The sequence below is a fragment of the Harmonia axyridis genome, chromosome 6, assembly GCF_914767665.1.
Source record: "Harmonia axyridis chromosome 6, icHarAxyr1.1, whole genome shotgun sequence".
Taxonomy (NCBI): domain Eukaryota; kingdom Metazoa; phylum Arthropoda; class Insecta; order Coleoptera; family Coccinellidae; genus Harmonia; species Harmonia axyridis.
In genome coordinates, this window is record NC_059506.1 from 19286239 (window position 1) to 19300793 (window position 14555).

The 14555-nt window shown below is 36.0% G+C and overlaps 1 protein-coding gene across 1 annotated transcript in view; it reads right to left on the reverse strand.

Moving 5' to 3' along the window:
- Positions 1-14555, reverse strand: part of LOC123681653 (dynein axonemal heavy chain 3) — a 134611-nt gene that overhangs the window by 108316 nt on the left and 11740 nt on the right. The window contains exons 4-9 of the mRNA XM_045619881.1: positions 11783-11921; positions 8991-9352; positions 5975-6299; positions 4001-4208; positions 2208-2422; positions 1765-1955 (exon numbers count right to left, since the gene is read on the reverse strand). Coding sequence (XP_045475837.1) covers positions 1765-1955; positions 2208-2422; positions 4001-4208; positions 5975-6299; positions 8991-9352; positions 11783-11921 — 1440 coding nt within the window. The remainder of the gene's footprint in view (positions 1-1764; positions 1956-2207; positions 2423-4000; positions 4209-5974; positions 6300-8990; positions 9353-11782; positions 11922-14555) is intronic.

Below are 14555 nucleotides of genomic sequence, written 5' to 3' on the forward strand. Positions count from 1 at the left end.
AATCAAAAGGGTTCTCAAAGAAGAACTAATGATTTATATAGGGTGGTCCTCTTTTCATGAAAAAAAGTTCATAAAAACATATATCCTATTAAGCTCCGTTTTCGAAATGCTGGGTGTTGAAATTTGAAAAAAATCACTTTTTTATTTATACGTCTAGTATTATTACATTCATAGATCAGATATTTAGGTATTGAAGTCTAGATATTGTCATGTTTCATATTAGGTAAGTGAATATTGCCGAAATTATTCAGTGGCGTAGATATTGGAGTGCTATGATCCTCTTCTTATTGAAAATCTATAGCACTGTTTCTTTCGAAAAAATTATTTGATTTCTGAAATAAACAAATCTTCATTGAAAAAAAGTCTGCTGAATTTTTTTCATAGAACGTACTATTTTCGAGGAAATCGAGTACAAAGTGAACACTATCCACGAGATTCTACAAAATTAATTTTTTTAATTTTTCCATCAGTGATAAAGGAAACAACAAAAATTGACATGTTGTAGTATAACTTTTTCAGATGGCATTTGATTGAACACTTCAGAGAGAACGTTTATCAGACTCTTAAACAAAACAAAATATTCACAAGAATTTTTATGTTTGAGGGTCTAAAATGTTATTTCTGCAATGTTCAATCAAATGCCATATTATTATTATATTATACACTATGTCAATTTTTGTACTTCCATTTATCATTAATGGGAAAATTTGAAAAATTCATTTCTCTAGATTTTCGTAGATAGTGTTCGCTTTGTACTCGATTATCTCGAAAGTAGTAAACATACAGTCAACGGGAAAATTCAGGAGACTTTTTTTTTTAGTGAAGCTCTATTGATTTCAGAAATGAAATGACTTTTTCGAAAAATATACAGTGGTGTAGATTTTCAATGAGAAAAGTATCATCGCACTCCTATATCTACGCCACTGAATAATTTTAATAGGAGAAACTTACATTATTATAATCGAAACATTTCATTAACAGACCAATTGAAAAGTCCCCGGTCTACCATAGTAAAACACATTTTTTTGGCAAAATTCGATTTTATTATTCACCATAGCTGCCTTCGAGGGCGATACAGCGATTATAGCGGTCTTACAATTTTTCGATAACATTTTTGTAGTATGATCTGTCTTTCGCTTCAAAATACCAAAAACTAATAAGTTGAGACCAGAAACCGTTATTTTAAGGAGTGATGTATAAAACCCATTAAACTAATCAAAATTTGGCCCGAAATGAAATTTGATGTAGCCATCTTCAGAAAAAAAAAATACTCGGTTGTTTACCACGCTTGATGAGCTACTTACTGACGCTGAAGGTTCTGAAATGGCCGTAGACTAAGAATAATTTCATCCTCATAGTTAGGATTTCTGAAGGAGTAATTCAGCTTTACACGTAAAAAATGATAAAGCGTAACAATAAAGTTATACGTAGCTAGATACTCCGTAAATCCATTCTTTTTTCAGGCTCTTTTCATATCTAATAATTGTGTACTTCCGCGAGAATACTGATTCTGTGTTTGAGACCAATTTTCAACGTATTCTTGTTCCATATTCATCATAACCTATCTCAATTTTACAAGCAAATTGCCATATCGAACAAAACCTGTTCAAAACCCATTCTTTAATTCCTATGATAGTTCTTTAATTTTTTGAAAGTGGTAGGTATGGATGAAATTCTGTATAATATCGCCATTTAGTGATGGCGCTTATATCCGATCAAATCGCATTTTAAAGACGAGGACGAAACATACTGAGATTCACTTACCTTCTATTCGTAGTGTGGGTATCATCAATGAAATATTTCACGATATGGGTTCTGAGACCATCCACTATATTGTACAAGGTGTCGTTCAATATACTGCAATCCAGATTGACCATATTCAGAGGAATATTCCTTCGCAAGTCAATTATCTCATCCTTCTTTTTTTCGTAAGCTCTAATTTTTTTCGAAAAATCCTTGAAAATAAGATATGCATTTATTATTATTGACTATTACGTTTCTTTAAGGGAATTCAATCAGTATAAATCTATAGGAGATGATTCCCCAATATGAGAGGCCTGTAGCGATCCTGATACACCTGAGGATTCGAAAAAACTAATCATCATCTTCAGTCAAAAATGAAGTGTGATGAAAAAATTGTCACAGACAATAAAATATTTGTGGAAATTATTTTGTGTTTATTTAATTTTAATTGAATGAACATTAACCTTCAAATATGGAAAAGGGTCCATGGCGAAAAAATCCTCCAGTTCTTTTTCGGCATGTCCATTCAAGATATAGAAATAATTTTCATACAGTTTCAGATATTTGAACGGTCCAAGTGTATTAGCCTCAAATACTTCCGCAACTTGCTCCAGTACGCTAAGCACAATCTCATCATCTTCTGGAATAGCCGTAAGATATGTCTTTTGGGTAGCGTATTCTGAAACATTCAAAATCGTCGTATTAGTATATGAGCCGCTTATTTTGAAAGTGGCCTAGCTCCATTTATCTTCAAACCGAGATATTGAAAGTTTTGCGTTTCAAACTACACGGCTCAGTTATTCAATTATTTCGGAAAACTTATGTGTAAAAAATGTATCGTATTTTCTCTGAATATAAACAATCTGAAGTGCGTCACTGATAAATAACATGAAGTTGTACATGTAAACAAGGTAACCGGCAGAAAATTGAAAAACTGAGTTAGGTCACTTTCAAAATAAACGGCTCATATATATTTTTAATTATATTAGGCCAATTGAAAAGTCCCCGATGCACAGATGGCGGTGCTAGTATTAAATCCATATGATTTTCAGTAAGTACCAATCTTCAAACGAGACGTGTCAAAATTTGACAGTAGTCCTAACATTAATTCGTGAGATACTGCGTTGTGAGTGTAGCTACTTTTGATATTTGAAAAAAGATGAAAAAAAAAAGAATTTTGTGTGCTGATAAAATATTGCCTTTTGAAGAGAAAAAATACAGTTGAAGCAAAATCTTGGCTTGATGAAGAGTTTTCGGGATCTGCCCAGGAAAATCAACCATCATTGATTGGTATGCTAAGTTTGAACGTGGTGAAATGAGCACCGAAGACAGAAAAATTAAAAAATTTCACAAAATAATTTTGAATGACTGTAAAGTGAAGTTGATCGAGATAGCAGACATTGTGAAGATATCATCTTAACGTGTACATCAAATCATTCACAAATATTTGTACATGAAAAAAATGTGTGCAAAACAGGTGCCGGGCGAGCTCACAATCGATCAAAATGATTCTGAGCACTGTTTGGAGCTGTTTAAGTGCAATAAATCTTAATTTTTGCGTCGATATGTGACAATGGATGAAATGAATGCATCATTTCACTCCGGAGTCCAATCGACGTCAGCTGAGTGGACTGCACACGATGAACCGGATCCAAAACGAGGAAAAACACAACAGTCAGCTGGCAAGGTTATGGCATCAGTATTCTGGGATACGCAAGGTATAATATTCATTGATTACCTCCAAAAGGGACAGACCATCAACAGCGATTATTACATAGTTATTGGATCGTTTGAAGGATGAAATCGTTAAAAAACAGTCCCATTCGAAGAATAAAAGGGGCTCTTTCATCAAGACAATGCGCCGTGTCACAAATCAATGAAAACAATGGCGAAATTGAATGAATTGGGCTTCGAATAGCTTCTGCATCCACCGTAATCGACAGATCTGGCCCCCAGCGACTTTTTCCTGTTCTCAGACCTCAAAAAAATGCTCGCTGGAAAGAAATTTAGCGCCAATGAAGAAGTAATCGCCGAAACGGAGGCCTATTTTGGAGCAAAATCAAACTAGTGAAATTGTATCGAAAAGTTGGAATATCGCTATAATCGCTGTATCGCCCTCGAAGGCAACTATGTTGAATAATAAAAGGTACTTTCCAATTGGCCTGTTAATAATAAATAATTAATGTCATAGACCTCTTTTTTAAAATGATATCGGTAGGTAACTGGCGAACTGATTTTAAAATAGATTGAAACTTACCCGGAAACATAATATTTTCAACTCTCAATATGTTCTGGTTAACTCTAACCATTTTCAGGAATGCCCCCTTGATTATCTCTTTGAGTTCTGGTAAAGAAGGGTCCAAGTAGATTTCATTAGTGCCTGGACGTCCTTTAGCTTTTACACTTATAATTGGTAGGTGAATGAGTGCTAAATCATGATATTCCTCTCCATAATCATTTCCGTCCTAGAAAGAGTACCTAGAATTAGTTTATTTCTTTGATATTCTATCTCGCATCAAATGCTTCCGCAATTGAATTTATATCACCGTCTACACTTCTGAATACTTCACAAGTTTTTCTCCTATAGTATCTACACTTCACAAGATATTCAACTAAAATTTGGTATTAATAAAGGGTGTTTTTTAGAGCTATAGAAATTTAAATTGCAATAAAACAACGATCGATTATTCGATTGACATGAATGTTATTCGTCCGCAAGATAATCTTGTCGCATTACATTTTAAATATGATTTCTGGCATATGACCGCCACGGCTGGCTCGGATGTAGTCCAACCTGGACGTCCAATTTTCGATGACTTTTTCCAACATTTGTAGCCGTATACCGGCAATAACACGGCGAATGTTGTCTTCCAAATGGTCAAGGGTTTGTGGCTTATCCGCATAGACCAATGACTTTACATAGCCCCACAGAAAGTAGTCTAGCGGTGTTAAATCACAAGATCTTGAAGGCCAATTCACAGGTCCGAAACGTGTCTTTCAATGAATCGATTGTGGCACGAGCTGTGTGACATGTTGCGCCGTCTTGTTGGAACCACAGCTCCTGAACATCATGGTTGTTCAATTCAGGAATTAAAAAGTTAGTCATCATGGCTCTATACCGATCACAATATATTGTAACGTTCTGGCCATCATCGTTTTTGAAGACGTACGGACCAATGATTCCACCAGCCCATAAAGCGCACCAAACAGTCAGTTTTTCTGGATGAAACGGTGTTTCGACATACACTTGAGGATAAGCTTCACTCCAATTGTGGCAGTTTTGTTTGTCGACGTAGCCATTCAACCAGAAGTGCGCTTCATCGCTAAACAAAATTCGCTTAGGAAAACCGGGAACAACGGCAATCTAAAAATTCCACTATTTGCAAGCGTTGTTCAGGCGTGAGTCTATTCATAATGAATTGCCAAACCAAACTGAGAATAAATCACTTGACAGCTGTTAAATCGGTCGTCATTTCGAACAGTAATGCCAACTTAAAGTTATATACCTCGAAAAAAACACCCTTTATTATCATTGATAGTTCACACCATGTGACATCCAATTTCAAGCAACTAGGAGTACTAGGACTTAGTGAGTAGATATATGTGTAATTTAATGCAAAAAGCTGTTTTTTTAGGTGCTGGATGGATGGTGAGAAAATTCCTAGGAGGCGACGGACAGTTCAAAGGATCGGTGGGATCACGTGTGAGAGCAATAAAGTTCGACGAGAACCATCAGTGGGACCACAAGGACCAGACATGACCGAGCTCTACCCTTCTGATATTTCAAATATCTCGGATTGAGTGAATGTTCCTCTTAGCGGGGAGTGAGAAAGCCGACGTGGAGTAAAGTTTTCTTGATAACAAATAGCGAAAAGTCCATAAAAAAATGAGCTATTTGCAAAAAATCAAAAAACCGATTTTGTTAACTTTGACCTCTGAGTTTGATAGTCGCGGAACCCCCTTCCATATGTAGCCTTTGAGACAACTTTGAGGATGTCCAAATTCAAGTTTTCAAGAGTTTCTAGCTGATTATCTCATATTTCGAGATCTGAACCTTTCTTTGCCAATTTGAGTGCACTAAAAATCGAATTTAAGGACGGTTTTTTCAGCATTGAGTCTCACCTTTTTTTTGTCACCATTCTCGTCTCAAAATTCTTAAATTACGGACATTGTGATGACGAACGAGAGCTCAGAAAATGGAGACAAATATTATCTATAGGGTCACACTAACCTTATACTGAAGGATGTAGTTCAAAAAATATTTCAGGCTTTTAACAACCATCTTCCTGATCAACATAGTCAATAAATTGTTGATGGAAATGAAGAATCGCTCTACCAGATCCACGGATTCAACAGGCCTCTTAGGAATATACTGCTTCCATGCCCATTTGTACTCTAGAAATATATCTGCACATGATGTGATCAAATCCCCTTCTATTCGATGTCTTATTCTATCACACAAAAGATCCATTGTTTGCTCGAAAACGTTGGGTTCAAGTGGAAATCTTTGCTTCTCCTGCAACGATTCGACCGTTACTATGCACATATCTTCGAACCTGAAAATGAACTTCTTCAGTACCTTAATACTATTGGATAGTACCTACTGACAACTTGTAATTTGTTATAATAATACACACATCGTCAAAAGACTTGACCCTTCTTGGTTTCTCAAGAAATAAACAATCTAAGTTCTGGAAATGGGATAAATGTTTTCCTCTTTTTCAACTGCAATATGTTTGATAGAAAATCTTTTGTTCTTTATGCAGGATGAGGCAAAATAGGAAAATTGAGAATAAATCTTAATTTATCGATAATTTATTTTTATTTAATCATAGTTATTCTACAACTGAATCCAAATTCAATAGTCCGTATTACTACCTTTTCTTTCAATCAACTGCCCAATACGCCAAGGCGTCCCACGAATCAAGTTATCAATGACATGATTTTTTCATTTTCCATTCTTCCTGAGGGGCTAAACTCAATACATGGTGAGTTGAAGGTAGGTTCTGGCGATTGGATATTACTCCTGCTAAGTCATTCATCTCTGTTGAGTTTGCTGGCCAGTTTATTCTATGGATATTGTTCTCTTGAATAATGTTTTGAACCCTTCCTGAGCGGTGTGGTTGGGCGTTATCATCCTGATAAATGAAATTATTCCCAAATTTGTCGCGCAGAAGAACAATGATTGGTTCAATGATGTTTTTCACGTAGATGGCACCAGTCATTGTTCGTTCAACGATAATAAGAGGGGTACGGCGACCGAACATTAAACCCCCAGCACATTATTGATCCGCCTTGAAAGGGCACAACTCTCTGGGCGAAATTGAGTCACTCTAGACTACCTGGACCTCCCCAAACCCTTTTTCGTCGATTATCACTTTGTAAACCGAATCGTGACTCGTCCAAAAAAAGTTCGTTGACCATTGTGGTAAAAGCCAGTCTTGGTGATGTTCTGCCCATTGCCGACGGGTAGCTCTATATCCAGGTGATACCTGAGGTACTCTTGAAGTTAGATGATTATTTGGGCTGTTTCCATCATCTGTGCGGTTGGTTGTTTCCAACGTTTCGGCAAGCATTCGCCTGCTGTCTCCAGGGTGATGGTTCTGAGTAGGACCGATTGTTCGGTTCTGAGAAGAACCGTTTGCCAAACTTGGTCTATCTGGACTTGTAGGCACCATACGTTTTTCGAGTTCGTATGAGGGTATAGTGGTTGAACTTCAGTCGTATAGGTTGCAATTCCTTCACTCTCACCACTAGTCTACAGAAGCAGGTAGTAATCCATACGCATTAAGCTCAATATAAGTTACACCTCACTGCGCATCAGTCGAAGTTTCTGGTTGCGCAGATGGTGTGCGCAGTTATTCGTCCGATTTCTGACTCATTTAGCCTGGTGGTGTCGAGATGCATCCGAACAGAACAGGGTTCAACTTCCTCAGATCGGATCTTATGATTGGTGCCCAGACTTCCTTGATCTCCAGAGACGTCATGCTTATGGGATTCGGAGTGATGGCCATGAAGGCTGCTTCTTCAAGTTTCCTCCGCTTTGATCTTTCTTCCTTTGATATTATGAAAACTTCATCCCAAGCATGATGGACTAGCCTGGATTTATCTGTTTCCCCTGGTTGAGCTAGTCTTTGGTGCTCTTTGCCGCTTGTGTTCAGGGGGCGTTTGGTCTCTCAATTGTAAGTTCTACCGCACTTGCATGGTATTCCGTATACGCAATTTTTGGTTGTTTGATTTTCGTTGTCAGGTTTCAGCTTAGTTAAGTTAGCCCTGACAGTGTTTTTCGTTTGGAATGCACTTCTCACACCATATCTGTTACCAATACTTCTCAATTTTTCTGATAACCCTTCCACATATGGGATGATCGTGTTTCTGGCCGGTGCTCCGTGTTATCCCTTGGTGTCCTGGCGATTTCTAGTATCTTCTTGGGGTAACCGTTCTTCTCGAGAATTTTTGTGATCCTCTCAAATTTCTCTTTCTTATCGTTCAGACTAGAGCATACTTGAGTTCCTCTGTCATAGAGGCATCTGACTACTCCCAATTTGGTGTTAAGGTTATGGTTAGACTCGAAGTGAAGATACTGACCTGTGTTTGTTGGCTTCCTGTAAATCGTGGTTAGAGGTATTCCTTCCTGTTTGTGTACGAGCACATCCAGGAATGGGAGTTGGTTATTTTCTTCAATATCCATCGTGAATTTTATGGGTTCCTCTATATCAAGACAACAATTATCTTGAAGGTCTTCTTGCCCTTAAATTCGAGGAATGCTGTTCGATTCCTTCTTATAAAATTTGCGATGTAATGGTATTTGAGAAATGATTTTTTTCAGATTTAAGGTTTTCGAGAAAAATGATACATATAAGTGATGAAGAATTCAATCAGTGTTCGGATTATGAAAGAAAAACTAGTTGCATTCAAAAAACGAAAGTTGGTATCATATTCGCCTAAACCGGAAGTCAAACAAATCTGAAATTTTCTTCCAAGAATTCATCGTTCCCAACGAAGTTCAACTATGAAATTTAAAGTGTTTATCTCAAATCTTTCTTTGCAATATTCCAACTAACGATCTTCGTGAATCATCCTGTATGTAAATATGGGGGTCGAAAAATGTTATCTATAGGGGATCCACGGGATTGCAGCAATTAATGGTTTATAAAAGTTATGACTAAAGTTCGGGCAATAATTTTTATTAATTCTATTTGACAATATTTTAGAAAAAAAAAACAATCATCAATTAAAAGACATACCTTTCAAACCATAAATTTCTCACTTTGATGGCAATAATATTTCCCAAATAAAAATGAGTCTGCATCATATGTTCGGCTAGTACTTTATTAGTGTGCCAAGGAATAGGTGCTCGAATATGCAACGTGGCCCAGAATGAAGGAAATGTATATATTTTCAGTCTCTCATGTTCAGCAGGATCCTTCAAAATGAATTGTAATAAATTTAGCCTCATATATTCGTCATAGTACTTCAATATGTCGGTTTTATGACCTTCAACAATTGCTTTATAATCTCTGAGTAATTTGTACCGTTTAGGAATTCTCTCTATGGCTATATTAATGTATTCTGTTCTGAAATCGGATATCACTTTCGAATCCATACCCTGAAACAACAAAATGGTATTAGTTATGTGTGTTGTGAGATTTCACATAGCTGCGTGAGAATTATTATTTTTCATTTCATCATTACCTACACTCTGTACATTTATTGTATCCTATAACCTTCTATCCGATTAACCAAAAAAAAAAGAGTGGGTCTGCTGGAAAAAATTCCGAACCTAGTGAAACTTCTACAGGTTGTTCGGGGGTGTTGTGGGATGATTCTGTGAATTTATCCAACACGAGGAAGCTCTGCTAACTTGAGGAGGGCTGAAGAACCGCAACATTTCCAGAGTTTTTTCAGTTTTTTGCTCATAACCTCTAAACTAAGTGGTCTTCGACGTAAACTTTCATTTTTGAAGTAGTGAAGTATTAAATTATCTACAATTTTGTATCCACAAACTTTTTCGTAAAAATCAAATCAATTGAGATACAGTCGACCAACATTATAGTCCAGTAGACAAAGCAAAAAAGTGCGGTCTGCTGGTAAAAATTCCGAACTCAATGAAACTTCTACAGATTGTTCGGGTGTAATGGGATGACTATGTCGAGTTATCCATCACGATGACCCTGTGCTATATCGAGGAGGGCCGAAGAACCCTAACATTTTCGGACTTATACAGGGTGGCCACTTTTTCAATGGGATTGTATTGGTAACTTTTAAACCATAAGAGTTAGAAGGTCGGTCAAATGGAGAAAAAGTTGCATGCATAGAAGCATTGTCAAGCAGTTCAAACAAATCGAGATTATCAGGGCCGGTTATTGAGATATCATAAAAAAAATAAATTCTGTCATTTTGATTTTTTTTTCCCACTTTATTTCAAATATTATCAAGAAATATTACAGGAATTTTTTATTCGACAGTATATTGTTCTCAATTTGACGTAATCAGATTTCGTATCCAATGTTTCGTGCTCTCTGGGCCACCCTCAACCTCATTTTTTTCAATACGGACCTGTATATTTTATGACACTTTTCGAAATAACTTTTAACGCTGAATTCAACGATATATCATACAATGTCATTCAAGGTTGATTTCCAGGTGATTTTGACTCTTATCCAAATTTCTTTGGGTCGGATCTGTAGTGAATGCAATTTTTCAAAAACTGCTGTTAATAAAATAGTCAAGAGGCGCGAATACAATGATTTTAAATTTGAATACCAAGCCTTCGAAACTTATATCGTAATGATATCAAAATAAAGTTCGATTCTGGAACAAATGACAAATCCAACAATAGTGATTTCTCGCGAGAAGATTGAGAATGTATTCGTATTGAAAGGTATTCAAGAAGACGAAATAAGCAAATGTATAAGAAGAATGGGTTCCAGAACCGTTAAGTGCATTTTACAAAATGGTGGACATTTCGAACACTTACATCTATCATTTTCATTTACTTTCGAATAATCATTCGATTTTTCTTTCATTAAATGATAATTCGTTTAATTATTATGAATTGAAATATGTAAATAATTATTACTTGTTTCTTGATCTGATTCTGATATGTTCCATTTAGTTCAAGATGAGTAAGTTGATTTTCTCATCGAAATGTAATGCTTGTTGTTAATTAAACTAAAGGTTCCGAAATGTAATACATATCCGACCCAAAGAAATTTGGATAAGGGTCAAAATCACCTGAAAATCAACTTTGAATGACATTGTATGATATATCGTTGAATTCAGCGTTAAAAGTTATTTCGAAAAGTGTCATAAAATATACAGGTCCGTATTGAAAAAAATGAGGTTGAGGGTGACCCAGAGAGCACGAAACGTTGGATACGAAATCTGATTACGTCAAATTGAGAACAATTTACTGTCGAATAAACAATTCTTATGGTTTGAAAAGTTACCAATACAATCCCATTGAAAAAGTGGCCACCCTGTATACAATCATTTCTTGGTTATTAGTTAATTATTTTACTTAGTTGATCTGATAATTGAGCTTCAAAGTAATAATGGGTTGATGAAATATACAGGAAGGTGATAACACGCCATGATAACATTGAAATATCTACTCTTCACATAATCATAGGCTCTTAGTCAAAGCTACCTACCCCCTCTACCTCCTTATGTTTCAATATGTCGATATTGTGTTTAGTTAGGTAATTAGCAGCATATAAAACGTCATTATATTTATTTGCAAAATTTTCCATGATTCACTTCTTAAGAATTTTTTATGTAGAGAATTCACAATGGACCCCATTGTTTCATTTTTGTCGTCGATTTTCTATGAGTTTTTCGAAGTTGTCAGTTTTGGTTTTGGTAAGCAGTTTATCGTATTTTTATTTGGTTATTATATATTCATTTTGAACTTGTCATTATGGGTGCTCAGTGTGGATAACACAATCAGCCAGTTTTTCGTTTGTTGAACTTAAAATTTTGTGTTTGGGTTTGTCTTTTTCAAATTCATTTTGTGATCGATAAAAATAATACTTACATCTGTCAAATAATATATAATCCTTTTGATACAAGATGGAAGTACCATTTTCCGCATGTCTATTTCTGCTAAATTCAAAAGATACGCTTTTTGTTCATCAGGGTGTATAGGTAACGATGCCTGCATTTTTGCTAGTTCTCTGAAAAAATTATATTTTGAGTAAACAAATTGTTCATATCACAGTAGTCGAAGCTTCTAATAAAACATTTTCAGTATACTAAAATTTATAAAACGTGATGTTTTCTGATTATTATAGGACATGAGGTAGGCCCGAGGGTAGGCCTTTGGAAAAGAAACAACTTATTTGGTAAAAAAATAATTGATCAACTGAAATCTCGTTTATGGATCTTGATGATTTGAAAAATTATGTATTGTAGTATCTGTATGTATTTTGTGTTGCCTACTCGTGCCCCTTGTGTTGTATTTTGGGTTGCATATTCATGCCCCTTGTGTTCTACAATTCTATATTCTATATGACAATGTGATACTCTATGTTTTACGTGCGAAAAAGAAAAGAGGTTAGAAATCTTTATGCTGTGTGAAGTCGTAAGACGTGTGTGTGTATGATTCTATATGCTTTTATTGGAAAATAAATAACTTTATGAAAACTGTGAATTTTCGCTCCACCGCCCGAAAATCCTACAGTATCAAATACATAAATAGATAAATGAATTATTACGTCTGGATCAATCGTTTCTTTGATTTCTTTGAATATATCGGCGCTGTTGATCTATATGTTCTATCAATCTTAAGACCTCATTGATCTATTCGGTTCCAAGGATCACCAAATATAGGAGTACCTATACCTATCAATTAGCAAGGTACATTAATTTGCATGCTTACTCATGCTGTTCGAGCTGTTCGATCCTTCTTCCGTTTTTTTTAAAGTATATATCAAATATCAGCTGCTTTGTAGGTTGTACTGGGTGTAACATGAGTGATTGCCATAGCCTAGTGGTGAATTCAGATCAGCCAGGTCTTTCGAAAAAGTAATTTGTTTTGTACCTTGTTAGTTTCGGAGATACAGGTGATTCCTGTAAATTGGCCTAAATTTCTGATCTCCATTATTTGGGAATCAGCAGTACGACTTTGTTCAAATTTTGTGGGTTTATTCACTTCATGCAGCCCTTCAAAACGATTCAATCAGTTTAATAGCTCCAAAAAAATTTCACAGTTTCACCAAGCATACTTCTAATTGATATTTCAAGCAGCCTGTTACAACAATCAGTAAGTGCTGAAGGTTTACAATGAAGAAAAGTTGAACAGAAAGCTATAAAATCCGAAAAATTATCAGATAACATAAAATATTATCACTAAAGGAATAAAAACAGAACCGTATGTCAAAAAAGTTACATAACACATGAATAATTTCGTTTGCTACTCCTTTGAAAACAGTGTGCCTTTCAAAGTTGAAATTGTATTCATTAGATTAAATTAGGTTTTGTTTTCATGCCAATAACGATATTTGTCTAAAACGTGTTAAAAGTATAGATTTCGAAGTCTAAAGGTAAAACTCAATAATCTGAGTGCAGCCCTGAAAACATTGAAATTAGTATCTCCGAAACTAACAGTCTTAGGATACAAAACAAATTACTTTTCTGAAAGGCCTGAATTCACCACTAGGCTATGGCCAGTCACTCATGTTAAACCCTGTATATGTGATAATAATAATTATGTTTATTTAGAAATCCACAGGATGAACAATACAGAAACAATATCAAAGAACAAACATTAGTGTCTCGATAAGTGTAGAAACACGTGTTTCGAGATAATGAAAAAGGAAATAAAATATAGATACATGCATTAAGCATGGCAAGTAATCAGTCCAAAAATAATAACAACAATGACAACCCGGAACAATAAGACCCACAACCATCAATAGCAGTTCACAGTCCACCAAAACTGCAGCATCGTCGAGAATAACCGATTTTTTTGATTACACACACGCACACACACCTGGTCACACTTCAGCTCCGCATTTGAACCAGATCAGCAACCGCTTCAAGATTCAGACCCATAATAAAAGACCTCAATTGCTTTCGGAACCGTGGCAACCCAGTGACAAGCAGAATCTCCCGAGGGATAGAATTGTACAGCCTCGGGGCAATGTACATGAATGAGTGCTGTCCAACACTCTTCTGCACTCTCGGCAGGGCGAATAGTCTTCTCCGAGTTCCATAAGAGTGAGAGGGCAAGAATGAGAATTTTTCGCCACAGTGGTACTTCATGGTGACATTGAAGTAGTAAAGTTGCCGGACATCGAAAACACTCGCCTCCAAGTACAAGCCATCAAACGGGTACAGCAAATCCCGGGAAAGCATAATCCTTAGAAATATTCTCTGCAAAACTACAAGTGGACGAATGTGTGTCTTCAATGCTCCACCCCAAACAGAAACAGCATATCTCAAATGGCACTCGACCAGGGATACAGGACCTTCGCCTGACGGAATGAAAGTATGCTCTTCAGATATTTGAACACATAAAGAATCGTCCTCAATTTTTTACAAACAAATTTTATATGTTCACTCCATTTCAGGTTAGAATCCATCATAACACCCAAATATTTAACTTTTTTCTCAGGTAGTATAGTATGCCGTTCCTCCATCGTATGAACCTCAATGGAGTCGAATGTAGGAGTCGTAGATTTATGACAACTGAATGGCAGGTAGGATGTCTTCCTCAGGTTAACGGTTAATAGGTGATGTTCAAGCCAATTCTTCAACAGTGGCATACCCGACTCCACAACGGTCTTGAGCTCTTCCCAAGTATTTGC